Source organism: Aethalodelphis obliquidens, unplaced genomic scaffold, assembly GCF_003676395.1.
Source record: "Aethalodelphis obliquidens isolate GAN/ISIS:26980383/991018 unplaced genomic scaffold, ASM367639v1 scaffold58, whole genome shotgun sequence".
Lineage (NCBI taxonomy): Eukaryota > Metazoa > Chordata > Mammalia > Artiodactyla > Delphinidae > Aethalodelphis > Aethalodelphis obliquidens.
The window spans coordinates 5,998,636-6,020,537 of record NW_020838002.1 but is presented as its reverse complement, the minus strand read 5'-3'; the positions used below and the strand labels follow the sequence as shown (position 1 = coordinate 6,020,537).

General features: G+C 51.8%; 1 protein-coding gene across 3 annotated transcripts; it reads left to right on the top strand.

The window, feature by feature from the left end:
- The first annotated feature begins 544 nt into the window (after positions 1 to 544).
- Positions 545 to 20,718, top strand: TRIM25 (tripartite motif containing 25). 3 transcript variants are annotated; one of them, XM_027087128.1, is made up of 9 exons: positions 545 to 1,218; positions 5,429 to 5,524; positions 8,503 to 8,736; positions 10,817 to 10,988; positions 12,497 to 12,562; positions 14,747 to 14,773; positions 15,116 to 15,181; positions 15,260 to 15,358; positions 16,812 to 20,718. In XM_027087128.1, exons 1-9 carry the CDS (start codon positions 622 to 624, stop codon positions 17,339 to 17,341), a joined length of 1,887 nt encoding a protein of 628 aa, XP_026942929.1. In that variant the 5' UTR covers positions 545 to 621; the 3' UTR covers positions 17,342 to 20,718. The 3 variants fall into 3 exon arrangements, with proteins under 3 accessions (XP_026942929.1, XP_026942928.1, XP_026942930.1); XM_027087127.1 differs by having other exon boundaries at positions 15,098 to 15,181; XM_027087129.1 differs by lacking the exon at positions 15,116 to 15,181.
- Positions 20,719 to 21,902: the final 1,184 nt, after the last annotated feature.

Here is a 21,902-nt window from a genome sequence, read left to right as displayed (position 1 = left end):
CTGAGCGTGTGGGTGTGTGACCATGGGCTCCAGGCTGCAGAGATTGTAAGCCGATACGCCAGCGCCCAGGACCAGGGAAGAGAAAGGAAGGATTTAAAAAAAAAAAAAAAAGGCAGTCAGTCGTTTACTGTTCCTGCAGTTATTTTTTTAAGACCCTGTCCTGATAAGACAGCCTTGCTCGCGGGGGCGGTGCGGACAACTCCTGTCCGGATGAGTTCTCCGAAGGAAGGTACCTGCTGCAGGGGCTTCTGTGCAGTAGTCCCCTCACTCCCGGGATCCGGGGTTCACCACTCGAGGCGTCAGTTTCCTCATCCGCAGAGTGGCCGCAAGAACCCCCTGGTGGTCGAGAGGCTCGTCTGAAACCCCGAGCCCAGCGCCCCGCACCCAACCCCCGGAAACCACCGGGGTACGAACCTCGCAACTCGCACGTCAGCAACCCCGGGGGACCCGCGCGGCCCGCCCCACCCCCCACGCTCCCCGCCTGCCCCACGTGACTTCCCGAAAGGCCCGGGGACCGCCCCTCCCGCAGATCAGTTTCGTTTCCTTGGCGGCCTCCGGGCGATAGTGCAGCAGTCGCGGCCGCGGTTCCAGCGCGTCCCGTCGGGTTCCCCCAGGAGCGCCATGGCGGAGCTGTGCCCCCTGGCCGAGGAGCTGTCGTGCTCCATCTGCCTGGAGCCCTTCAAGGGGCCGGTCACCACGCCCTGCGGCCACAACTTCTGCGGGTCGTGCCTGGACCAGACGTGGGCCGTCCAGGGCCCGCCGTACCTATGCCCGCAGTGCCGCACCGGCTTCCAGACGCGGCCACAGCTGCACAAGAACACGGTGCTGTGTGCGGTGGTGGAGCAGTTCCTGCAGGCCGAGCAGGTCCGTCCCGAGCTCCCCGACGACTGGACGCCGCCCACCCGGGCCGCCGCCCCCAACCAGGCCGACCAGGTGCCTTGCGACCACTGCCTGAAGGCGGCCGCCGTCAAGACGTGCCTGGTGTGCACGGTCTCCTTCTGCCAGGAGCACCTGCGGCCGCATCTCGACAGCCCCGCCTTCCGGGACCACCCGCTGCAGCCGCCCATCCGTGACCTGATGCGCCGCAAGTGCCCCCAGCACAACCGGCTGCGGGACTTCTTCTGCCCTGAGCACGGCGAGTGCATCTGCCACATCTGCGTGGTGGAGCACAAGACCTGCTCGCCTGCGCCCCTGAGTCAGGCCAGCACTGACCTGGAGGTAGGGGCTGGCGGATGAGGGCCCGGAGGGGCAGCCTGGGCCTGCTGGGTTGTGCGGAGGGCACCACTGTGGGCATCTTGGCCTACTTGGATCACCTGGGTGCGGGGGATGGGCCTCGCTGGGCCTGAGATCAGGGCAGGGGCATCCCCAGGGTCCAGGTAGAAAGGGGCTGGGAGAACATACAGCCCTTCTGGATCATTCCTGGTCCACCTTCTCTGCCCCCACCCCTCTCACCCATTATACGGAGGGACATTGCTTGCCTTAAGCCTAGCACTTGTCTGACATGGTTAGTACAGGGTTTTGAACATCAGATATGAGCGCTAGAGGTTACCTCTGTTCTCTCAATAAATCCGGGTAGCACCCGGGAGGTGGGTATAATTAGTTATTTACAGCTGAGGAAATGGAGGTTCAGAGAAGTTAATTTAACCTGAGCTAGCCCAAGTGGCCAAGTGGGCATTGGGCCCCCAGCTGGTCTGGCTCCACATGTGCTGTTTCTCCCTATGGACCAGCCTCAAAGCCAAGTCCACGGAGTTCAGAGCATAGGACATTCCTGAGGTCATGTGAGAAAAAGCCTTTGGTGAGCCAGAGACTTCCAGCGACCAGGGAGGACAGTTAGGGGGGGGGGGGGGGGCAGAGTCCCAGGAATCCCTGGACAGGATGCACAGCCAGACTCCTGCACCGTAGCGCCCTATATACTTCCTGTGCCGCTTTAAAGCACAGGACTGGCCCTCATCAGTAAAGTGAGGAGGTGGGGCTGGGTGGATTCATTCCTAAGGGGCCTTCTGGGTCTGTGATGATTTCAGTGGTTTGGGGATCATAATTTCCCCCTGTGGACTCCAGGCAGAGGCTGAAAAGGTGTGGTCTAACTACCTTTCATTGTATCCGTCTGAGCTCCGGAGTGAAGCCTGATTTCCTTTCACTCCGGCAGTGCTGTCCGGGAGAACAAGGGCTGTCCTCGTATCATCAAAGGAGATGGGAGGCCTGTGGGAGGTTTGCAGTGGCGCCAGGGCCAGGGTGAAGGCTTTGCTCCCGTCCGGGCACGGCTCCTCCCTGGCCTGGTCTGCTTCTCCAGTCTGAGCTGGGTTTCTGTGTACTTCCTCCCTGAGTCCCAGAAGTCAGACCTCAGGCAGTGCCTGACAGTTGACTTTGGAGGTACCACCATCTCAGGCCCAGACTACCTGGGTCTCTACCTGTTGCAGGAAGGAACCTGCCTGGCCTGCGGAGGCTGGAGCCCTGCTCTGCCCCGCATCCGCATCCGCTGTGGTTCAGGGCAAGTCACTGAGTTCTCTGAACCTTATCTTCATCCGTAAAATGGGATTAATAGCATTCCCTCCCCACCTCCAAGGGTGACCAGGAGGCTCCGGAGGGATGAATTGTGTGGGAAGTGCCTCGTAGGCAGGCCCCAGGGTCAGGCTGGTTGACACAGGCTCTGACCAGAGCTGGATGTTGAGATTTGGGTTTGAATTCTGGCTCTGCTTCCTAGCTAGGAACTCAAAAAAGGGGCACAATAATAGTACCTATCTCAGAAGGTTATTGGGAAGATTAAATGAGGTGTTCCGTAAATGGCGTTTTACAGTTCGCTAATGCTCCACAGACGTGCCGCTATCATTTCTGTTACTCAGAAATTCCCGGAGGAGGGTTTGCTGCATGGAGGGGGTTAGGCTGCCCAGATCTTCTTTGCCTCAGGATGCATGGCTCTGAGGACTAGGGCAGCCTGGCTCCTATCGAAAGACCCTTCTAGAAGTTCTTATCCAGGAGGCTGAAGGCAAGTAGGGGCAGAAGGACCATTTCCGCCTGGTCTGGAGCCCCAGCTCCCTCTCAGCCTCCAGGGCCTGGAGCTGGAGTCTGCGCTCAGATTATTTGTATGCCAGACACACTGGGCTTTTTAATCCTTTTAACAAGGCTTTCCTGCCATCTCTCCCCTTCCCCTCGTTGTCCTGGCTTGCTCAGTCCTTTAACCTGTCTCCTTTTCCAGCCCTGCTGCTGGCCAGTACTGGTGGCAGAGCCAGCCCAGCTTGGCCCGGTCACTGGTGTGGGGTGGACTCAGGACTCCGGTGCCTCCCACGTGGAGGACCCAGGTCCCCAGTCTGTGAAGGGATCCTCAGAACTTCGAAAGGTTCTCTACCCTTGATTAGGGGATTGTCGCTGCTGTCAAAGTCCTTGGGTGGCTTTCCTTTCGTCATCTATAGCCCTGTGGGCCCCTCTCTACCATCAGGGGACTGTTGTATGCATTTGATTAATAGTGGGTAAAATCTTTCAGAATATAGGGTTCAGGGGTGTACTACTAAGAGTGAGTCTTGGAGGTGAAACATCTGGCAGCCCCCAGGTATTCTGAGGTCTCTTCCAGCTCTGAGACCTGTGAGGCCAGATCTGCCCGGGCCTGGCCTTCTGCCTTTGGCCCACAGTTCATCTTGGCCACTGTTAGAGACCAGGTCAAAGGGCATTGTCACAGAGGTCCCATCTGAAACGCTATCAGTGACTTGGGCTTTTGGGGTTGAGTTAGTGTGGCCTTGGTCTCTGCTTCTAGCCTTTCCATGTGACTCTCTCTGGGTTGTTCAAATCCAGAGTCAAGGTCAGTGGTGGAGTGGGAGAGGCAGGGAAGAGGAAGGGAGGGCCAGAGTATTGTTGAGCCAGCTAGTTAGGGGACATACATTTTTTTCTAGAATTTTCCTGTGTGCTCAGTTTGGACACAAGTCTGTAATTGTAACACCAGGATCTTGTAACACTAGTTAATGGCGATGTGACCTAGGGCAAGCCACTTAATTACTCTGTGCTTCAGTGACCTCATCTGTAAAGGGGGGATAACCCTCTACCTCCTAGTGTTGCTTTTAGCTTTACATAGTTAATACATGGAAAGCACTAGAACAATGCCTGGCTGGGAGTAAGTACATGATAAACACTAGCTTCCATTATGGTAGTGGTGGTGGTGATTTTCCTACCCATTTCTATGCCCCAACATTTCACCTGAGTAGGGTGAAATTGGACATTGACTATGAAAATTTATGGCAATACTAAGAGGCCTTGGGTGATATTAGCTTCCACTGGGCATAATTTACCTTTGTATCTGAAGGCTAGGGGCCTAGCAATTCTGAATCACCTTAGTTCAGTTTCAGGGACTGAACTGTCGATGGCTGGTTTACTGCTGGTTTGTCCCTATTCCTAGGGTTTAGCCCTTGGAGGTCCCTGCCTGTGGGGCTTATCAAGTGAGCCTTGGACTCTGATCTTTGTCCACCTGCCTCTCCGAGGCTGACAGAGGCCCTCCCAGCTGTCTTCCGGAACTGGCAGATGGATCTGGGAGAACAACCCCCGATGCCAGGCTTATCTCTCTGGGTTTCCTTCTTCTGGATCTTAATTACATAATCCTTCCCTGCTTTCTTAGCTCCCCACTGGTTTTTAATAGATCCCCCCTCCCCCAATATTCTGTCTGCTTTTCTGGTTGTTTGCAGTGGGAGGCTTGGTTTGTACAACCCCGCCTGCCACTTTCTGAAGCAGCTGCCCCAGCTCGTTCTGTCTGTGTGAGCTTGACCACCTTGCTGTCCTCTTTGCCTCAGTTTCATCATCTATAAAATGGGTGCTAGTGAAGAAGCGCATAATCAAGCTGAAATTTACTAAGGCCATTTGTCCTGACTAAGATCCAGGCACTATGCTGAGGACTTAACCCTGCTTCAGTTAATTCTCCTACTAGCCCTGTGGGGTGGGAACAGTTGCGTTGATATCTATTTCATGGCCAAAGAAACAAGTGAGAGACAGCTGGAGAGCCTGGGTATTGAGTCTTGTCCATCTGGCTCCAAATCCTATCCTTGTAACTTCTTTACTGTCCAGTTCCCCTGAAAGGATGAAGGGAGGCAGTAAATATGAGAATGCTTCAAAAAGCTACAAGCAGGGACTTTCCTGGCTGTCCAGTGGTTAAGACTTCACCTTTCAGTACAGAGGGTGCGGGTTTGATCCCTGGTCAGGGAGCTAAGATGCCACATGCCTCGTGGCCAAAAAACCAAAACATAAAACAGAAGCCATATTGTAACGAATTCAATAAAGACTTTAAAAATGGTCCACATCAAAAAAAACAAACTTAATAAAAAAAAAGCTACAAGCAGATGAGACTTGGGGTGGTGGAAACACCTGTGGGATAGACTTGAGGGCAGTCGCTGGTGTTGGGTGCTGGTGGGGGGCTGGATGGGGTATTTTCTCACTCGGTTTGTTTTCTCTGCAGAACAAGCTGAGGCATAAACTGACTGTCATGTACAGTCAGATCAACGGGGCGTCAAGAGCACTGGAGGACGTGAGAGCCAGGCAGCAGGACGTGCGGGTGAGTGACAGGGCTCCCCGCCACCAGCCTGGCCCTGGAGCCTCCCTTCACCTCTGGGGAGGACAAGGCTTGTGCCAGGTTCACTCACAGTGTCAGAATTCAACTTCAGCCTTGCAGAACATGCAAAAAGCTATGTGCCCAGAGAGATCCTTCACAGACTCAAAGCCTACCTACAAGCCCAACCATTAAAAATTAGGGTTAAAATATAGTCATATAAAAAGTGGTTATGATTTAAGGGGGAGAAAAACAGGAAGTAAAAGTTGCATCTATTTATTTTTAAAAAGTGTATTTGTTTCTAGGGCGACTGTAACAAGTTACTGCAGACGGGGCTTACAACCACAGAAATGTGGTCTCCCACAGTTCTGGAGGCCAGAAGTCCCAATTCAAAGTGTCGACAGGGCCACACTCTTTCCGAAGGTTCTGGGGAAGAATCCTTCCTCGCCTCTTCCAGCCTCTCGTGGCTCAGGCATTCCTTGGCTGGTGGCTGCATCACTCCAATCTCTGTCCCTATCTTCACACGGCCTCCTCTGTCTTCTCCTCTTTTGTCTCTAATAAGGACACTTGCTATCGGATTAGAGCTCACCTGGGTAATCCAGGATGATCTCATCTCAAGATTCCTACCTTAATTACATCTGCAAAGACTCATTTTCTAAGTAAGTTCCGAAACGTGGACATATCTTTTGGGGGGCTGCCATTCAACCCATTACAGGAAGTATAGGAAAAAAGACTGGAAGGAAATATAATAAAGGAATAGTAGTGCAAGTGTTGGAGTGGTAGAATTAGGGATATTTTTTTCCCTCTAGTTTTTTTTACAGTTTTTATAAGGTTACAATGCTTTTACATTGAAAGAAGATTTGATTTTTAAGCATTCTGGTCTGGAGCTGCAGCATTCAGTTTTATTGCCACAGCTGTGGCTTAATTGGATGAAATGTGGGTTAGAATACTAGCCTGTGTTGGCAGATCTCTGAGCCTTAGTTTTGAAGCAATCACAACTTCTTTCCAGAGGTGAGTTATGAGGCTTAAATGAAAGGATGCACATGAAAATACCTGTATCAGTGGGGGGGGCAGGCTAAACTGCTGTAACAGAGATACCCCTCAAAATCAGAGGTTTAAAGAAGATAGCCGTTTATTTTGCTCCCTGTGACAGTTCAGGTGAGGAACCCAGGCTAGTGGGACCTGAGCAACCCAGGCTACTGGGATGGCTCTGCTCCATGTGATCCTTCAGAGTTCAGGATCTTTCCTTTTTACTGCCCTTCCTCATCTCTGTGGTTGCAGCTGGGTCACCATTACATCTTTGCTCTAGCCTGTGAGAAGGGGGAAGGAGAGTGTTGCCGTTATCACTTTTGCTCCTGTTGTGAGCAGCTTAGTCACATGACCAAGCCCAGCTGCAGGGGATGCTGGGAAATGTAGTCTGCGGCTGGGCTGCCACGTGCCGGTCTAAACTCCAGGGGTGTTCTCTTATTGACGGGAGCAGGAGGAGGATGAATACTCAGGGACATTGGTAGTCACATCGGAGGTGGCAGGGTAAAGTGTTGGTTAAAGAAAGAATTGAATTCCCGAGACTTCCCTGGTGGTCCAGTGGTTAAGACTCCGTGCTTCCACTGCAGGGGGCACGGGTTCAATCCCCGGTCGGGGAACTAAGATGCCATGTGCTGCGCAGTGTGGCCAAAAAAGAAAGAAAAAGAGATAATTGAGTTCCAGTCTTCCTGTTCCTCTTATGTGTGTTTCTGTCACGTTTGATTCTGAGCTATTGAGGTTTCCCAACATGTAAAGCGCAACTGCAGCTTCTAGAGCAGTGCTGTCCGCTAGAAATATAAAGTGAGCCTTATACTGTGTATAACTCTAATTTGAATAACACATGAAATTAATTTTAATCATATATTTTATTTAACTCAGTATATCCAAAGTATTATTTTAATCAGTATAAAGTATTAATGAGATATTTCAAATTCCTTTTATTTTACACTTGTAGCACATCTTAACTTGGACTAGCCGTAGTTCAAATGCTCTGTAGCTACAGGTAGCAAGTAGCTATGGTATTAGAAAGCGCAGTTCTAGAGGAAATTTTCTAGAGCAGCCTCATACCCTTTAAAAAATTACTCATGAACTGCTTTCCAGCTTAAGAAATAAAATATCGCCATGGAAGATGAAGCCCCTGCTTTGCTTCTCCCTTTTTATATCCCCTTTCCTCTCTTCCAGAAGTAACCACTATCCTGAATTTATCCATTCCCATGTGTTTCTTTATACTTGTAATATGTATGTAATGTATTCCTGTGGCAATAAATACTACCATTCTGTTTGTTTCTAACCTTTATGGAAGGAGCATCATACTGTATGTCTTCTTCTACAAGTTGTTTTTCCCTTATTACTGTTTAATATTCCATCCTGTGAAGAATTTTCCGTCTTCTATTGATAGACATTCAGGTTGTTTCCAGGGTTTTGCTAATTCAAACAGTGCTGCTTAGAGCATTCTTGTGTGTCTCTTGGGCAGGTTCTGAGATTTTTTTCTTTATTTATTTACTTGGTTGCACGGGGTCTTAGTGGCTGCAGGTGGGCTCCTTAGTTGCAGCTCCAGGACTCCTTAGTTGTGGCTCGCCAGCTCCTTAGTTGCGGTACGTGGGCTCCTTACTTACGGTTCGCGGGCTTCTTAGTGGTGGCATGAGAACTCTTAGTTCCAGCATGCATGTGGGATCTAGTTCCCTGACCAGGGATTGAACGCAGGCCCCCTGCATTGGGGGCACGGGGTCTTATCCACTGCGCCACCAGGGAAGTCCCCAGATTTTTTCTAGAGTATATTCCTAGACTGAGTTGCTGGGTCAAAGGGTATGAGCACCTTCAGATACACCAGATCTTGCTCTCCAAAGTGGTTGCATCCCTTTGTATTCCCAGGAAGTATAGGTAAGAGCTCCTGGCGCTCCGTGTCTCAGGCTTAGCTTTTTTGCCAGTCTGATGGATGCCCTCTTGTTTTGGCTTCTCAGGAGGTTGCACACAGGAAGATGGACCAGCTTAGACAAGAATACATGGAAATGAAGGCTCTCATTGATGCCTCAGAGGCCAACTCCACACGAAAGATAAAGGAAGAGGAGAAGAGGGTCCACAGCAAGTTCGACAACATTTATCAGATCCTCCTCAAGAAGAAGAGTGAGATCCAGACCCTGAAGGAAGAGATTGAACTTGCCCTGACTAAGGGGGACGAGTATGAGTTTCTGGAGGTGGGTCAAGATGAGGGCGTTGAATACTCTCTCTGCCTAGCGTCATGACGTTGACTGTGGGTGCGTTGGGGCCCTCGAGGAGCTGAGGCTGTATGAGGTCATGGGAAGCATCCCTGAGACACATGCTGTGTTAGTTTTCTACATTTCATGACAACTTACCACAAACTGAGTGGCTTAGAAGAACATCTATCTGTTACCTCACACTTCCTGTGGCTCAGGGCATGGCTGAGGTCTCACCAGGCTACATTCCTTTTGGAGCTCAAGGTTGTCTTCCAAGCTCACATTCTTGTTGGCAGAATTCAGTCCCCTGTAATGCAGGACGGGGGTCCCCATGTCCTTGCTGGCTGTCAGCAGGGGCCATCCGCAGTTCCTAGAGGCTGCTGTGATTCCTCGCCGTGTGGCCCTCTTTCGAGTTGGCAGCCGGCTTCTTCAAAACCGGCAGAGAATTTCTCCCTCCCCGAAAGCCCATTTCCTTTTTTAAGGACTTTTACCTGATTGAGTGAGGCCCACCTGGGAGAATCATCTTTTTGATTAACTCAAAACCAACAGATTCGGGATCTTACTTACATCTCAGTATTCCTTCAGTTTTCCCATGTAATGTAACCTAACCATGGAGTAATATCCTTTCATACTCAGTGTCATGCTCATACTCAGGAGGAGAGGATGTATAGGATGTGTGCCCGGGGCAGGCAGGAGTCTTGGGGGCCATCTTAGCATGCTGCCTACTGCATAGGCCTCCACCGCTTGCCTCCATCCTGCCTCTGCACGGCCCCTGGAAGTGTCTCTCTAAAGCACAGGCACCACCCCCCGCCCTTTCTGATTTCACATTCCCACAGGACCTTGGTGACCAGCCTGCCTTTGCCAGCCACCCCCTGCCCATGCCCTGTGCTCTAACCACAGCAGAGCACTCCTCAGATGCGCCGGGCATTGGGAGGGAATGCCGTGGCTGGCCTCTGCCTAGTAAACCCTGTCCTTTGTCCTCAGATCCCGTTATTCTGCCATTGCTGGCGATCCGGAGCATGTTACCTGCCTCTGCTCTTGCCCTCGACAACGTTGTTTTAGATGTGCTTGTTTTCATGTCTGTTTAAAAGGCTGTCAGGGGACCTGCCTGGTGGTCCAGTGGTTAAGACTCCATGCTCCCAACGCATGGGGTGTGGGTTCAATCCCTGGTCAGGGAACTAAGATCCCACATGCCGCACAGTGTGGCCAAAAAAAAAAAGAAAAAGAAAAAAAAACGCTCTCAGCTCTTTTCGGGCGGGGCCCTTCACCCTCCTGGCATGTCCAGTGCACGGCAGAGTGTCTGGCACGCGGCAGATGTTCTGGGGTGGCCCGTTGATTGGGTGACGTGCTGCTTTGACACGTCCAAGGCCCAGGTTCCATGTTCAGGTCCTGAGGAGGGACAGGAGTGCCTGGCAACCTTCTCTTCTCTGTTCAGAGTCTTCTAGCCACACCTAGGCTGGATGGCATTAAGTTTCATCTCACGTGCTCTTTCCCGTTTGCTGGCCTAGCCGCCTTGAGCTCCCACAGAAGGATTCCGAGTCCACATCTGGTCCTCTGGATGCTGTATGACGTGATTTGGTCCCCAGGCCTGGAACCTTCTGTAAGATCCTGCTTTTTCGTTGGATGTGTGGCTGAATCCTGCAGCCTTCCAGGCATTCCTGTCTGTTTGCAGGACATGTGTTCAGAGCTGGTCCTTGCGGGATGGAGATGGTGATGAGTCTCCTGTACTTCTTCAGCCACAGCTGGAGGGGTGGAAAGAGCATTGTCCGTGGGGGTCAGGAGATCTGGGTCCCAGCTTTGTCCCTGCCACGAATTGGCAGAGGTCCTGGCAAGACACTTGTCATTTTTGACTTCGGTTTTCCCGTTTGTAAGGTGAGGGACCTCTGAGGGCCCTTCCAGCTCCAGATCGCTGTGTCTTGAAGTGGCACTTTAACCCCCAGTGACCTCTGGCTCTAATTTGAGAGGCTGATTAGACTTAGTGCCCATGGGCACAGGGAAGCTCCTTCTGGGGTTCATGAGGCCTGAGCCCAGGCCCTGGCTTCACCAGAGCTGCCTGAACTAACCCCCTGGCTTGTTGCAGAAAGCAGCAAAACTGCAAGGAATCACAACGAAGCCAGTCTATGTCCCCAAGGTGGAGCTGAATCACGAGCTGATAAAGGGTGTCTGTCAGGGCACCTCTGAGCTCAAAAATGAGCTGAAGCAGTACCTCAGACAGCTCCAGGACAAGAAGCCTGAGGAGCTCATCATCCCAGGTAACTATTAGCAACCTCCTATGCTTTCCACTGGGACCCCTGAAATGGGATGTGTCCCCTCAGTGTTTTGGGGTGGGAGAGAAATCTTGAACTGGAGCATTGGGGCTTGAGTTTCGGGGGTTATAAAACATTTGCCCTCCATCTAGGAGGTAGTGGGGAGTTTTTGCCTCTTCCTGAGATTGTAGCTGTCCTTCCTAAAATATTTTTGGGGGCTGGATGTTGTGAAGGGTCTTTCTAGATAGGCTTTTTTTTGTGAGTCTGAGGTTGGCTCAGATGGGCTGAATGGATTCTGGGTTGTCAGTGTTATTTGGTAGGGAAGTGGCTAGTTTGGGGGTCAGAGAAACATGGAACTCCTTGATACCCCCTGCCCTTCCACTTATATCCAACCCATTGTCAGATTTTGCTTCTTAAATATCTCGTGCTTCAGTCCGCTGATTTCACTGCCAGCCACCAGTCACCTGCTGTCCATTGCAATCACCCGTGGCAGCTTCCTAATGAGTCCCTCTGCATCCACTCCTGTTGCAGCTGGAGAGAGCTTTTCAGGATGCAAATCTGATTTCTTGGCACCTTCTCCCCTGCCTCCTGTTCAGAGACTTTCCGTTGCTTTTAGATTGCAGACCAGACTCTTGACCCTGGCTGTCAACCCCTGCCTGGTCAGGCCCCGTCTGTCTCTTTAGCCCTGAAGTTACTCCCTCCTCCCATACATCCCTCTACACTCTACAATTCTTCAAATATGTTAAGCTTAAAAAAAAAAAAATGTTAAGCTTCCTGCCACAGGGCCTTTGTACATGCTCCCCCACTGCCTAGAGGGCTCAGACTCCAACATCTTCACCAGGTGACTCCTGTCACCCTTCAGAGGTCAGTTGAAACATTCCATTTCTCAGCAAACCTCCCCTGTTGCCACTCCTCCTCCTCAGACCAGGTTGCCGGGTCCTTATCATCCCTCGGGGCCCTTAGCGCATCTGTCATTTTACTCTTCCTTGCCATTCACCAGACTGTGATCAGTGAGGGCAGGGGCTGGGTCTGTTTTCATCCAGCACTCTCCCCAGCGCCTGGCACAGAGGGGAAAGCCACTGATGGATTAGCCCTGCATACTTGTTTTCCTGCTATGTCAGTGATCACTGGTCTGGGGACGGAGGGGTGAGAGGAACCAGAGGGAAAGGAGCTACCACGACATGCCAGACATCTTGATCTCACCACCACGAGCGAGGAGAGTCAGCCCCGTCATACGTCGGAAGAAACCAAAGCTCACGGACGGTTCAGAGGTCATGGAGCTGGGTGCTGGTGGAGGAAAGACTCCACCCTGGCTGCATGTTAAGGCAGAGAAAAGAGGGAACACACCGAATTTGTCTTTCAGTTATCTTGTTTCTAGTGCTTGTAAGTGATCGGATGGGGAAGGTCAGCGGAAATCAACTTTGTAAGCCTCTCCCCGCCTGCCGACCGCGGGGCTGGCTCCTAGGCTTGGTTCGGAAGAGCCGCATAGACTACCCTCTTCTTCTTTGGCACAGGGGGCCCTGGAGGACATGACCTGACGCACGTGCCGAAACCCCCACGGCCTGTGAAGAAGATCCCAAGTAAGTAAAGTAAGCCCACCTCTGTCCCTGGGGCAGCAGCGACTGTGGCAGGCGGTGCTCGGGCTGAGGCACTGGCAGGCGTCACGGCTCCTTTCAGTGGGGCACAGCCCATCCCAGGCTCCGCGGGGCCCGGGCGCACCTGGAGGCAAGTGCTGCCTGACCCCACTGAGGGGAGGTGGCAGGACTGTTGCAGGAGCCCTGCTGGGGCACGCGGGAGGACCGGCCATCAGCACTGGATATTCTGACTGCCTGGAACGGCAAGATGACCGAAGCTGGCTTGTCTTGAGAAATACTTACGATGCCCGAGTTCTGGCATTTGGGGTGACCCCCTGAGCAGAGGCTGAGCCTCACCGTAGCCCAGTGCCGTTCAGCCTCGGGTTGGGATGTGTTTCTGCCATCGCAGAGCTCTTCAACCTTTTTTCCCTGTTGCCCTCCTTTGCTCTTACCTCTCAGGCCCTTTTAGAAATTATTTTCCTAATCACCCCCATCCATGAAATTTTAATACCGCACATACGATATATCTGTTTATATACTGTGCTTTTATACATAAAAAGAACAAGTTTTTTCCATCCTTCTCTCCCCCTCACCTCCTAAGAATCAATTTTTGCTCCCCCTTGGGGGCAAAATCACCTTGTTGAGATGGGGCTGGGGTGAAGAATGGTCCTCAGTTTCCTCATCTGTCAAATTTGGACCATAATGATGTCCACCTCATGGGATTATTGTGTGAGGTTCACATGGGACACTGATGGTGAAAGCTCTCTAAAGGACGGGCATATGTCACCGAACCGTTGGCCAAAAAGTCAGTGAGGACGGAGGAGGGCTGCCCCCTATTGGGTGGTTGGGATGAGAGAACTCCGGGCTGGTTTTTGTTGTTGTTTGCTTGGTGTTAGTGTTTAGTGGTTGTCTTTGGCAGACAAATGTGTGGTACCAGTTCCTGAGTGGAATGGGGTCGGGGACTGGGATGCCTGGGACAGGTGAGGAGGGAGCCATCAGCGGAGCCTGAAAACGTGGAAGGGCACCTTGTGTGAAGAGGGAGGTACTGTAAACCTGTGGCCTTCTCAAGGCACAGCTCCTGAAAGCCTCCTTCCCGCTGCCCCACTTCATAAGCCCCGCGCTTCACGTGAGTGAGCTGTGGGGGGCTGAGGCGGGGAAACAGGCAAGGAAGGGGTAGGCTCATCACTGTGGATGAGGCTTCTAAGAATCGTGATGACTGGGGAGGGGGCCCTTTGCCTGAGGCCAAGGTCATAGCCCGGGGTCCTGCCAAGATGCTGGTCCAGTGGCAGTGGGCAGGAGAGGAGCAGGGGGGAGATGGGAAGAGTGCGAACGACTCCCGAGAAATACGGCTCTGAAGCGGGAGGAACGGGGAGCCAGTGGGGCATGTGGGACCAGGGAGGGGAGAGAGCAGGGCTGGTCTGGAATGTACAGGATCCTGCAGGCAGGCAGGGATGAGATCCAAAACCCCCCTTGTCATTTCAGTGGTGGGGAAGGTGGCAGAAAGGGAACCTGAAATCTTCTAGCCTGCTCAAACTTGAGCCCTCATCGCAATCCCAGGGGCTTGTAAGAGACAGACTTCTGAGCCTCACCCCCAGACTCTCAGTTTCAGCTGGTCTGGGTGGGTCTGAGAATTTGCATCCCTACAGCTTCCCAGGTGATGCTGATGCTACTGGTTTGGGGACCACGCTTTGCGGACGGGTGTTTTAGCTAAACTCAGTTCCCACAGGCACACACTCGTGATACTTTCTAAAGACTGTCGTGATACTTGGCAAGCACATTTTTTTGGCCGGCTCCCTATGTGGGTCTTTTTTTGTGTTTGTTTTTGCATTTTTTCTTCTGTGGAGATATAATTTAATACTACAGTAAAATGCCCATATCTTAAAAGTACAGTTAGATTAATTTTGACAAATGCACACATCTGTGTTACCATTACCCAGATCAGGATAAAGATTTCCATTATTCCAGGAAATTCGTTCCTGCTGCTTATTAGTGAGCCCCCTCCCTACCAAAACCATGATTCAGGCTTCTATCACCGTAGATTGATTTGCCTGTTGACCCCGTATATTTTTCGAGTTTAAAACATCCTAGCTTTATTTGCGTGGGTCACATTAGTGCATTGATTGCTATTATGGTGTTTTGAAAGGGTCATTGTGTTTAAAATATGTTAATTCTGAAAATTTTCTTTTTCAGAAGAAGAAAAGAAACCCAAGAAACCTGGTAAGTTACGCATTTCTGCATCTCTTTGTTTCTTGAGTGCCTGAGTGTAGAACTGAATGCCAGCAGGGAAGGCTGAGACATGGGGTTCGGGGGTCTGGGCTCTGTGACTGTGTCCCGTGCTGGCAGCCAGGCCTGGGCTTGGAGGCGGCAAGTGTAAATGCATAAGACCAATAGGATGAGTGTTGCCCTGTCTGGACTCATTTGTGTCGCCGTGGCTGTCCAGGTGTGTGTTTGTGGAAGCAGCTCTTGAGAATCAGCGTGGCAGGGAGTATAGGCCATCAGGTCACCCTGTCACATCCCCAACTCATGCGTCTCCTCCCTCAGCCCCAATCCTTGTCTCAGCCAGCAAGCTTCCCACCTTCGGAGCCCCAGAACATTTAGTGGATCTCAAACAAACTGGCCAGGAGGGTGAGTTCTGGTGGGCCAGGGGCAGTGGGCTGCCCACCCTGAGTTTGTTCTGAAAACATCTCTGTCTTCTTCATCCAGCTGAGGCCAAAGTCCCCGCCAGACCGTTGACCCCAGTGACTCTCAAGGCCAAGGTGCTGGAGACCTTCCTAGCCAAGTCCAGGCCTGAGCTTCTGGACTGTGAGTAGCTGCTGGCTTGCTTACCCTTGCCTCTGTCTAGCTTGGTCAGCCTCTCCCCTAGAGGACCCACTGTGCTCTACTCTGTCACATCCTTACTTGCTCCCCTCTGGCTTCCAGCCCGGAAGTGGTGGGAGTTCCTTCCTCCAGGCCGGCCTAGGGGCCACCCGCCCGTAGCTTCACCCACAGAGCATCCTCCACTTGTGCTCACTTCCACGCAGTGGCCATAACCTCTCTCTGCAAAGTGCGCTCTGGCCCTCCTTTCCCCACAGCCACAGCAGGCTTGGTGGGGAGCAGTGGATGGCTGGTTCTCGGGCCGGCGCCTCCCCCCACCGCCCCCCATTTGTGGGGCCCCCTGTGCTCTGTGATACAGCCGTGTAAGCAGAGGAAGCGAGTTCTAGGGACTTAGGATCTTAGAGGACATTTTCCCAGGCCATTCATTTTGCCCTGGGGGAAAACCGGAGCAAAGTATCCTTCCCTGAGCCCCCGAGCCAGGGAGTGGCAGATAACCCCAGTCCTGAATTCCCAAGCTAGGGATTGTCTTCTCTGCCTGCTGTCTCCCACTGGTCCAGGGTTCCCTGTGAGCAGAGGGGCAGAGATGGGTGTGTCCTGGGGAGGAGGTGGAGGGTGGGGACAGCACTCATCTCTGCTCAGTCTTCGGACTTGCCAGAACTGGCTGGAAGTGTGGCAGGAAGGGCGGGGAGGCCATGCTCGTGTCCCAGCCAAGGAGTATATTCAGGTCATGGGTGTGCTTCCAGACCTTGACTGGTTCCCTGTTGCAACCAATTCAAGTCTAGACCGCTTAGCTCTCTACTTGTGGCCCCATGTGTCCCTCTCCTCCTGCTGTGGCCTCTGTGCTCCCAGCTGCCCAGCCTTCCCTGGTCCCAGCACCTGTCCACCGTCCTCGTGACTCCACGTTTGCCTTCACTGTCCCCTCTGCCGAGCATAGCCTTTCTCCCTCCTCTGCTCTCCTCTGTTTAATTCTCTTCCTCTTCCTGTCGCCAGCTCCAATTCTAGCCCACCTGTGAAGTGTTCCCCTGTGCTCTCCCCACCCTTTAGCCGTTGCCCCGTGGCTGTGTCCCTCCAGCAGTGTGCCTGCCCTTTAGCAGAGTGCAGGGCCCGTAGTGTTGTCATTACTGACGGGCTTGCCTTGTTTGTGGGAGTGTGAGCTCCACAAGGCCAGGCACCGTGTCTGGTTCATGGTTGTACATCCTGCATGGAATCTGGCATAAGCCAGGGGCTCAATAAATGGTCTTAGATGGAGGAATAGACAGAGAGATGGGTGACTAATAGATGCACAGATGGCTGGATTGATGGATAGAGAGATGGACAAATGTCCGCCTGGCTAGATAGAATGGATGGATGAAACAAATGAATAAATATGACCAGTTAGGAAAAGGATTGAAAGTGAGAGCACTTTGGGCTCCTTGTAACTGACTCCTTGGTGCTCCCTTAGATACTGTTAAAGTCGTCCTGGACTACAACACTGCCCACAACAAGGTGACTCTGTCCAAGGACTACACCGTAGCTTCTGTGGCTGACGTACCCCAAAACTACCGACCACATCCCCAGAGGTTCACATGCTGCTCTCAGGTGTTGGGCCTGCACTGCTACAAGAAAGGGATCCACTACTGGGAGGTGGAGCTGCAGAAGAACAACTTCTGTGGGGTGGGCGTCTGCTATGGCAGCATGGAGCGGCAGGGCCACGAGAGCCGGCTTGGCCGCAACAGTGCCTCTTGGTGCGTGGAGTGGTTCAATACCAAGATTTCTGCCTGGCACAACAACGTGGAGAAAACCCTGCCCTCCACAAAGGCCTCGCGAGTGGGCGTGCTTCTCAACTGCGACCATGGCTTTGTCATCTTCTTCGCCGTGGCTGACAAGGTCCACTTGTTGTATAAGTACAAGGTGGACTTTACTGAAGCTCTGTACCCGGCCTTCTGGCTGTTCACCGCAGGCGCCACGCTCTCCATCTGCTCCTCCAAGTAGGCGGGCTCTGGACGCTTGGCCTGACTGCCTGTGCAGTGCCCGGGACTCTAGTGAAAATGCTGTATGTAGGTGGAGCTCTCAGGGAGGTTTCTGAGAGTCCCCAAGGGCTGAAAGGATGGGAGGGGAGCTGGTGAGGGTGGGAGGATAGGGAGATGGGCTAAGAGGATGGGTTTGGCCAGGGAAAGGGATGGGGTGATTGCGTTATGGGTGAGGAAGCCTTTCTGCCTTCTGCTGCCCATCAGGCAGGATGACCGCCCCCCTTGTTCTGGTAGATCTCCAGGCTGCCCGGTGGCCGGGTGCGGCTTTGCGGAGTGAAGTCCTTAGTGCCCCTCTGCTCTTGGACATAATCTATAGCCACTGTGGGTTCTTCCTTAGGCCTCTGGTGTCTGCCTCTCTGCTGTCTGGGGTAGCCTTCAAATCTTGGAGTTTTGATGATTCTCTACAGAGCTACTTAACTCTATAGATTTTTTAAAACATTCCAAAGTCATTGAATTTCATTATTACTCACCCTCCACTACCTACACGTGGGAGTTGGGGTGAATGCTCAGACCTCTGGTTATTTTCTGTGCTTGAGGGAAGCTGCGCACAACAGGTCTCCACCCAGACCAGAGTTTCCCAAAGAAGTATGTCCTTTTCCTCCACTGTTTCCCTTTCTGTCTTGGACCTCAACACCCCATCCATGGTTTTAAAATGTTTAGTCCAACAGGACCCTTTTCAGTCTAAGATTTCAAACCATAATCTGAATCAGCCTGTTTTGGATTTGTGATTCAGGGTCAAGGTGACCCAGGTCCCATGTGGCTAGAAGCCCCTCCCACTCTCATGTATTATGAAAGGCGTCTCAGCAGAGATGCCTTGGTTACAACTACAGAGCCTTCTTCCCCTAGCCCAGGCTTTGGGGCAAGGCTCTTCACCAGGCAAGAGGGACCCTGACTGCGTTCACAGTTGGAGGTTTTCTTCTGATTGGAGCCTCTTGCCTTCTTACTGATCACCTTCCTCAGTGACAGCCTCTGTTCCCCAGGATTGTGAGATCCTGCACTGGCTGGTGGAGATACCACCGTGGCCAGCACAGTTGAACGTTCGGCTAAGCCCGCTGTCAGGCAGACAGGCCAGGTGTGGCTACCTCAGGGACCATACTAGGTCACCTGCTGGGCTGACTACCTATGGCCAGAAGGGCCTTCTAGCAGATCCATGGGAAACAGCAACATTCCCGTTCAACCCAGCACTGGTCCTTGTGTGAGTTCGAGGCCTGTCACCAGCCCTAGCCCTTTCTACTTTCCTCCTCGTTTGAGCCAATTCGAGATGTAGGAATTGACCAGGCAAAGGGTCAGGAAGACTTAAGGACCAGGGAGGAGAGAAGCTGCCAGTCTTCAGCACAAGGAGCTATTTTTCCTGCAGTGTTTCTGTGCAGTGAAAATAACCCCAGTCCACTCAGGGCGGGAGTGAATGGATTGCTGGAATTGCCCAAGCTCCTTATATCCTGATATTGTCAGGATGTAAGTTCTGATCCCCAAAGTGAGAGAAATGGAACCTCTTGTGGTGAAATGTGTCCTGCTCTGGGCTTTGCCAAGAGGAGAGCTGAGGTCAGGCTCCTTGTGGTATGAAAAGGATAATAATACCACTGGAGACAGGGACCCCAGGCCTGTCCATATGGATGTTTGACAAGTTAGTGCTTCTGGAGGCTTGTGCTGGGCCCCCAGGGCACTCTAGTCAGGCCCAGAGCACTTGATATTTCTGACAGATGTGTTCATCTGTGTCACCTCCCAACAAGAACTTCCACTTCCTTGGGAGAGAAATCATCTTTGTAGGGAAGATCCCCCTGCAATAGCTGAAATGTGGTTTTTAAAAGTTTTCTTTCTTTGCTCCTGGGAAGAAAAGTTCTTTGTTGATTCTTCTCTGCTTTTGGAGATGGTCCAAAGCATCTTCATCGATCTCCTGAAACAAACGCCTTGTTTGAAGCCAGTTTATACTCGGGAAACAGCTGGGTTTAGAGGGGAATGCCGAAGATTAAACCACGGGTCCTGCTTGGGCTCTTCTGCAGAAATGAGGGCAGCCAAGAGGGCTGTTCCCTGATGATCGGTCATCCAGCTCAGGAAAGGGAAGCATGAGCCCCTGTGTTGATGAGAGGCAAGCGGGTAACCCAAGGTGAGCCCTGTGTGGGTTCTTTGCGTGAACTGAGGGGCATTCCGAACCATTCTGTTTCCAGTGGTGAGACTTTACGTCCCCTCCCTTGACTTGCGGGGCCGGTGCCCGACACTAGCGTCCTAGAGTTGGGGGAAATTTTGTGTTCATCTGACTTCCCGTTTTGCAAAGTAAGTCAGATGGGGAGGTATCATCCGGATGACTCCACTCACCGCTCTTGACATCCCATTATGGAGGCGGTGCCTCCTTAGATGCCCCTGGTACCCTGGGGGAAGGGTCAGAACTTCCCAGATACACAGACATAAAAACACTCTCCCAACCTAGGTATCAGGGGCTGTCTCAGTCACTCTGGTGTGATAAACGAAAGGTCAGGGTCAAGTGTTCATTATTATTCAAGGGCTGATCGATTGCTTCTCCTGTTATAATTACTCTGAAATGGGTCTGTGATCTATACATAATACTGATACATTATTTCTTACCTTATTCTGCTCCACTGTATTGATTTTAAATAATTAGGAGTATTTAAGCTTATATTCTTGAGCTTATATTTTTAAGACTTGATTCTTTCAGAGATAATAAGGGCTGTAGACACAGATCTTCTGAAACCCACGAGAAATACTAGAGCCAAGGCCCGCTGACATGCCTTAGAAGCTTTGAATGCAATAAAGCTGTGTGTGGTATTCACACATTGCAGTGTGTGTAGAAAGTGTTCCTTATCTGTCATGCTGGAGTCAGCAAATGAGGTGTCCAAGGGCCTCTGGCTGCCCCCCGCCCAGATGCCTGGGGGCTGAGATTTCAGCAGAACTATAGCCCATTTGAGGCTGCCATGGGTGTGGCAGCCACTCAGGAAGCTTTCGATGCAGAAATCTCAGCCAGATGAGATGTCCTTCTGGGCTTTGCCTCAGGATGGGGGGGGAGGAAGGGGAGGGGTATGAGTGAAAAGTTAATAAACCACAATGGGGTAATCAGGGCAACAGTGATGGAGGTGGGAGGGTTCATTGTATTATGCCTTCTATTGTTATCTCTGTTTGAAATTTTCTATAATAAAAAGTTTAAAAAATGAAACAAAAACCAGCCAGCAGTGGGCCCTGTTCACGGATTTTATCCTTGTTTGAAGAGAGGTAGGAGTTGTGCTTGGTGTGGATTTGAGGTTGTTGAATAATAATTTGACTGGCTGTTGTCTCTTGTTCCTGCTGGGGAGATACTAAATCCTTGGAATTTCCCCAGTAATAGGAGCGTCCTTATTATTCATGAGCCCCTTGGATCACACCTGAATTTATGCTAAGAAGTGAGATGACCCAGGATCGGGGCTGGTCGGCAGAGAGACCAGGCGTGAGATTAGAGGGTTGGTCTCCCTGAGCCAGCCTCACCCCCAGGAGGGGAGAGGGGCTGGAAATCGAGTTGAAATATGTGGTCAGTGATTCAGTCAGTCGTGCCTGATAAAAGCTGGGCACCCCGAAGACCTGAAACAGGAGGGAAGGGGGCAGGGCACAACCTTTGAAAGAATGACATAGCCCGAGGACATGACATAAACTGATTAGAAGCAAATGAATCCAAGCTGGAGGACAAGTCGACTTACACTAGACGTTGTGCCTCAGTATACACTCTTCTTCTTTTTAAATGTATTTATTTTTATTTTTGGCTGCGTTGGGTCTTTGTTGCTGCGCGCGGGCTGTCTCTAGTTGCGGCGAGCAGGGGCTACTCTTCGTTGCGGTGCGTGGGCTTCTCATTATGGTGGCTTCTCTTGTTGTGTAGCATGGGCTCTAGGTGCACAGGCTTCAATAGTTGTGGCACGTGGGCTCAGTAGCTGTGGCTCGTGGGCTCTAGAGCTCAGGCTCAGTAGTTGTGGCGCACGGGCTTAGTTGCTGCGTGGCATGTGGGATCTTCCTGGACCAGGGCTCGAACCCATGTCCCCTGCATTGGCAGGCGGATTCTTAACCACTGCGCCACCAGGGAAGCCCAGTATACGCTCTTTGTAACACATCAGCAAGCTAAATGACACAGCCACAGGCGCCATGACAGTTCCAAGGCCCACCATAAGGATCAAAAAGTGGGCGGTGGCCCAATTCCTGGAAATCCCCACCCCTTCCTGAAATAGCTGGAATACTCCTCCCACTCATTAGCCTATGAAATCACCCACCTCTATAAAAACTGAGAACCCCATACCCTGGGGCTGCTCTCAGCTTCTGAGATGGCTCACACTCTGTCTGTGTAGTGTGTTTCTTTCTAAATAAATCCACTTCTTACCTATCACTTTGTCTCTCACTGAATTCTTTCTGCCATGAGACATCAAGAACCTGAGCTTCATTAAGTCCTGAAACCAGGTGTGTGATCTCAGTTGGAAGACGGTGGGTTTTGCCCGGGTTTGAGTCCCGGCATGTGGGTTCAAGTCCCAATCTGAGGTGCATGGTTTCAGCTCCAC

What these genes read in the sequence shown, in the direction of transcription:
- TRIM25 (XM_027087127.1), top strand. Translation starts at nt 622, where the DNA reads ATGGCGGAGCTGTGCCCCCTGGCCGAGGAGCTGTCGTGCTCCATCTGC. An exon ending in ACGAGTATGAGTTTCTGGAG is followed by an intron (nt 8,737 to 10,816) that starts GTGGGTCAAGAT and finishes GGCTTGTTGCAG; the next exon opens with AAAGCAGCAAAACTGCAAGG. An exon ending in CAAACAAACTGGCCAGGAGG is followed by an intron (nt 15,182 to 15,259) that starts GTGAGTTCTGGT and finishes TTCTTCATCCAG; the next exon opens with CTGAGGCCAAAGTCCCCGCC.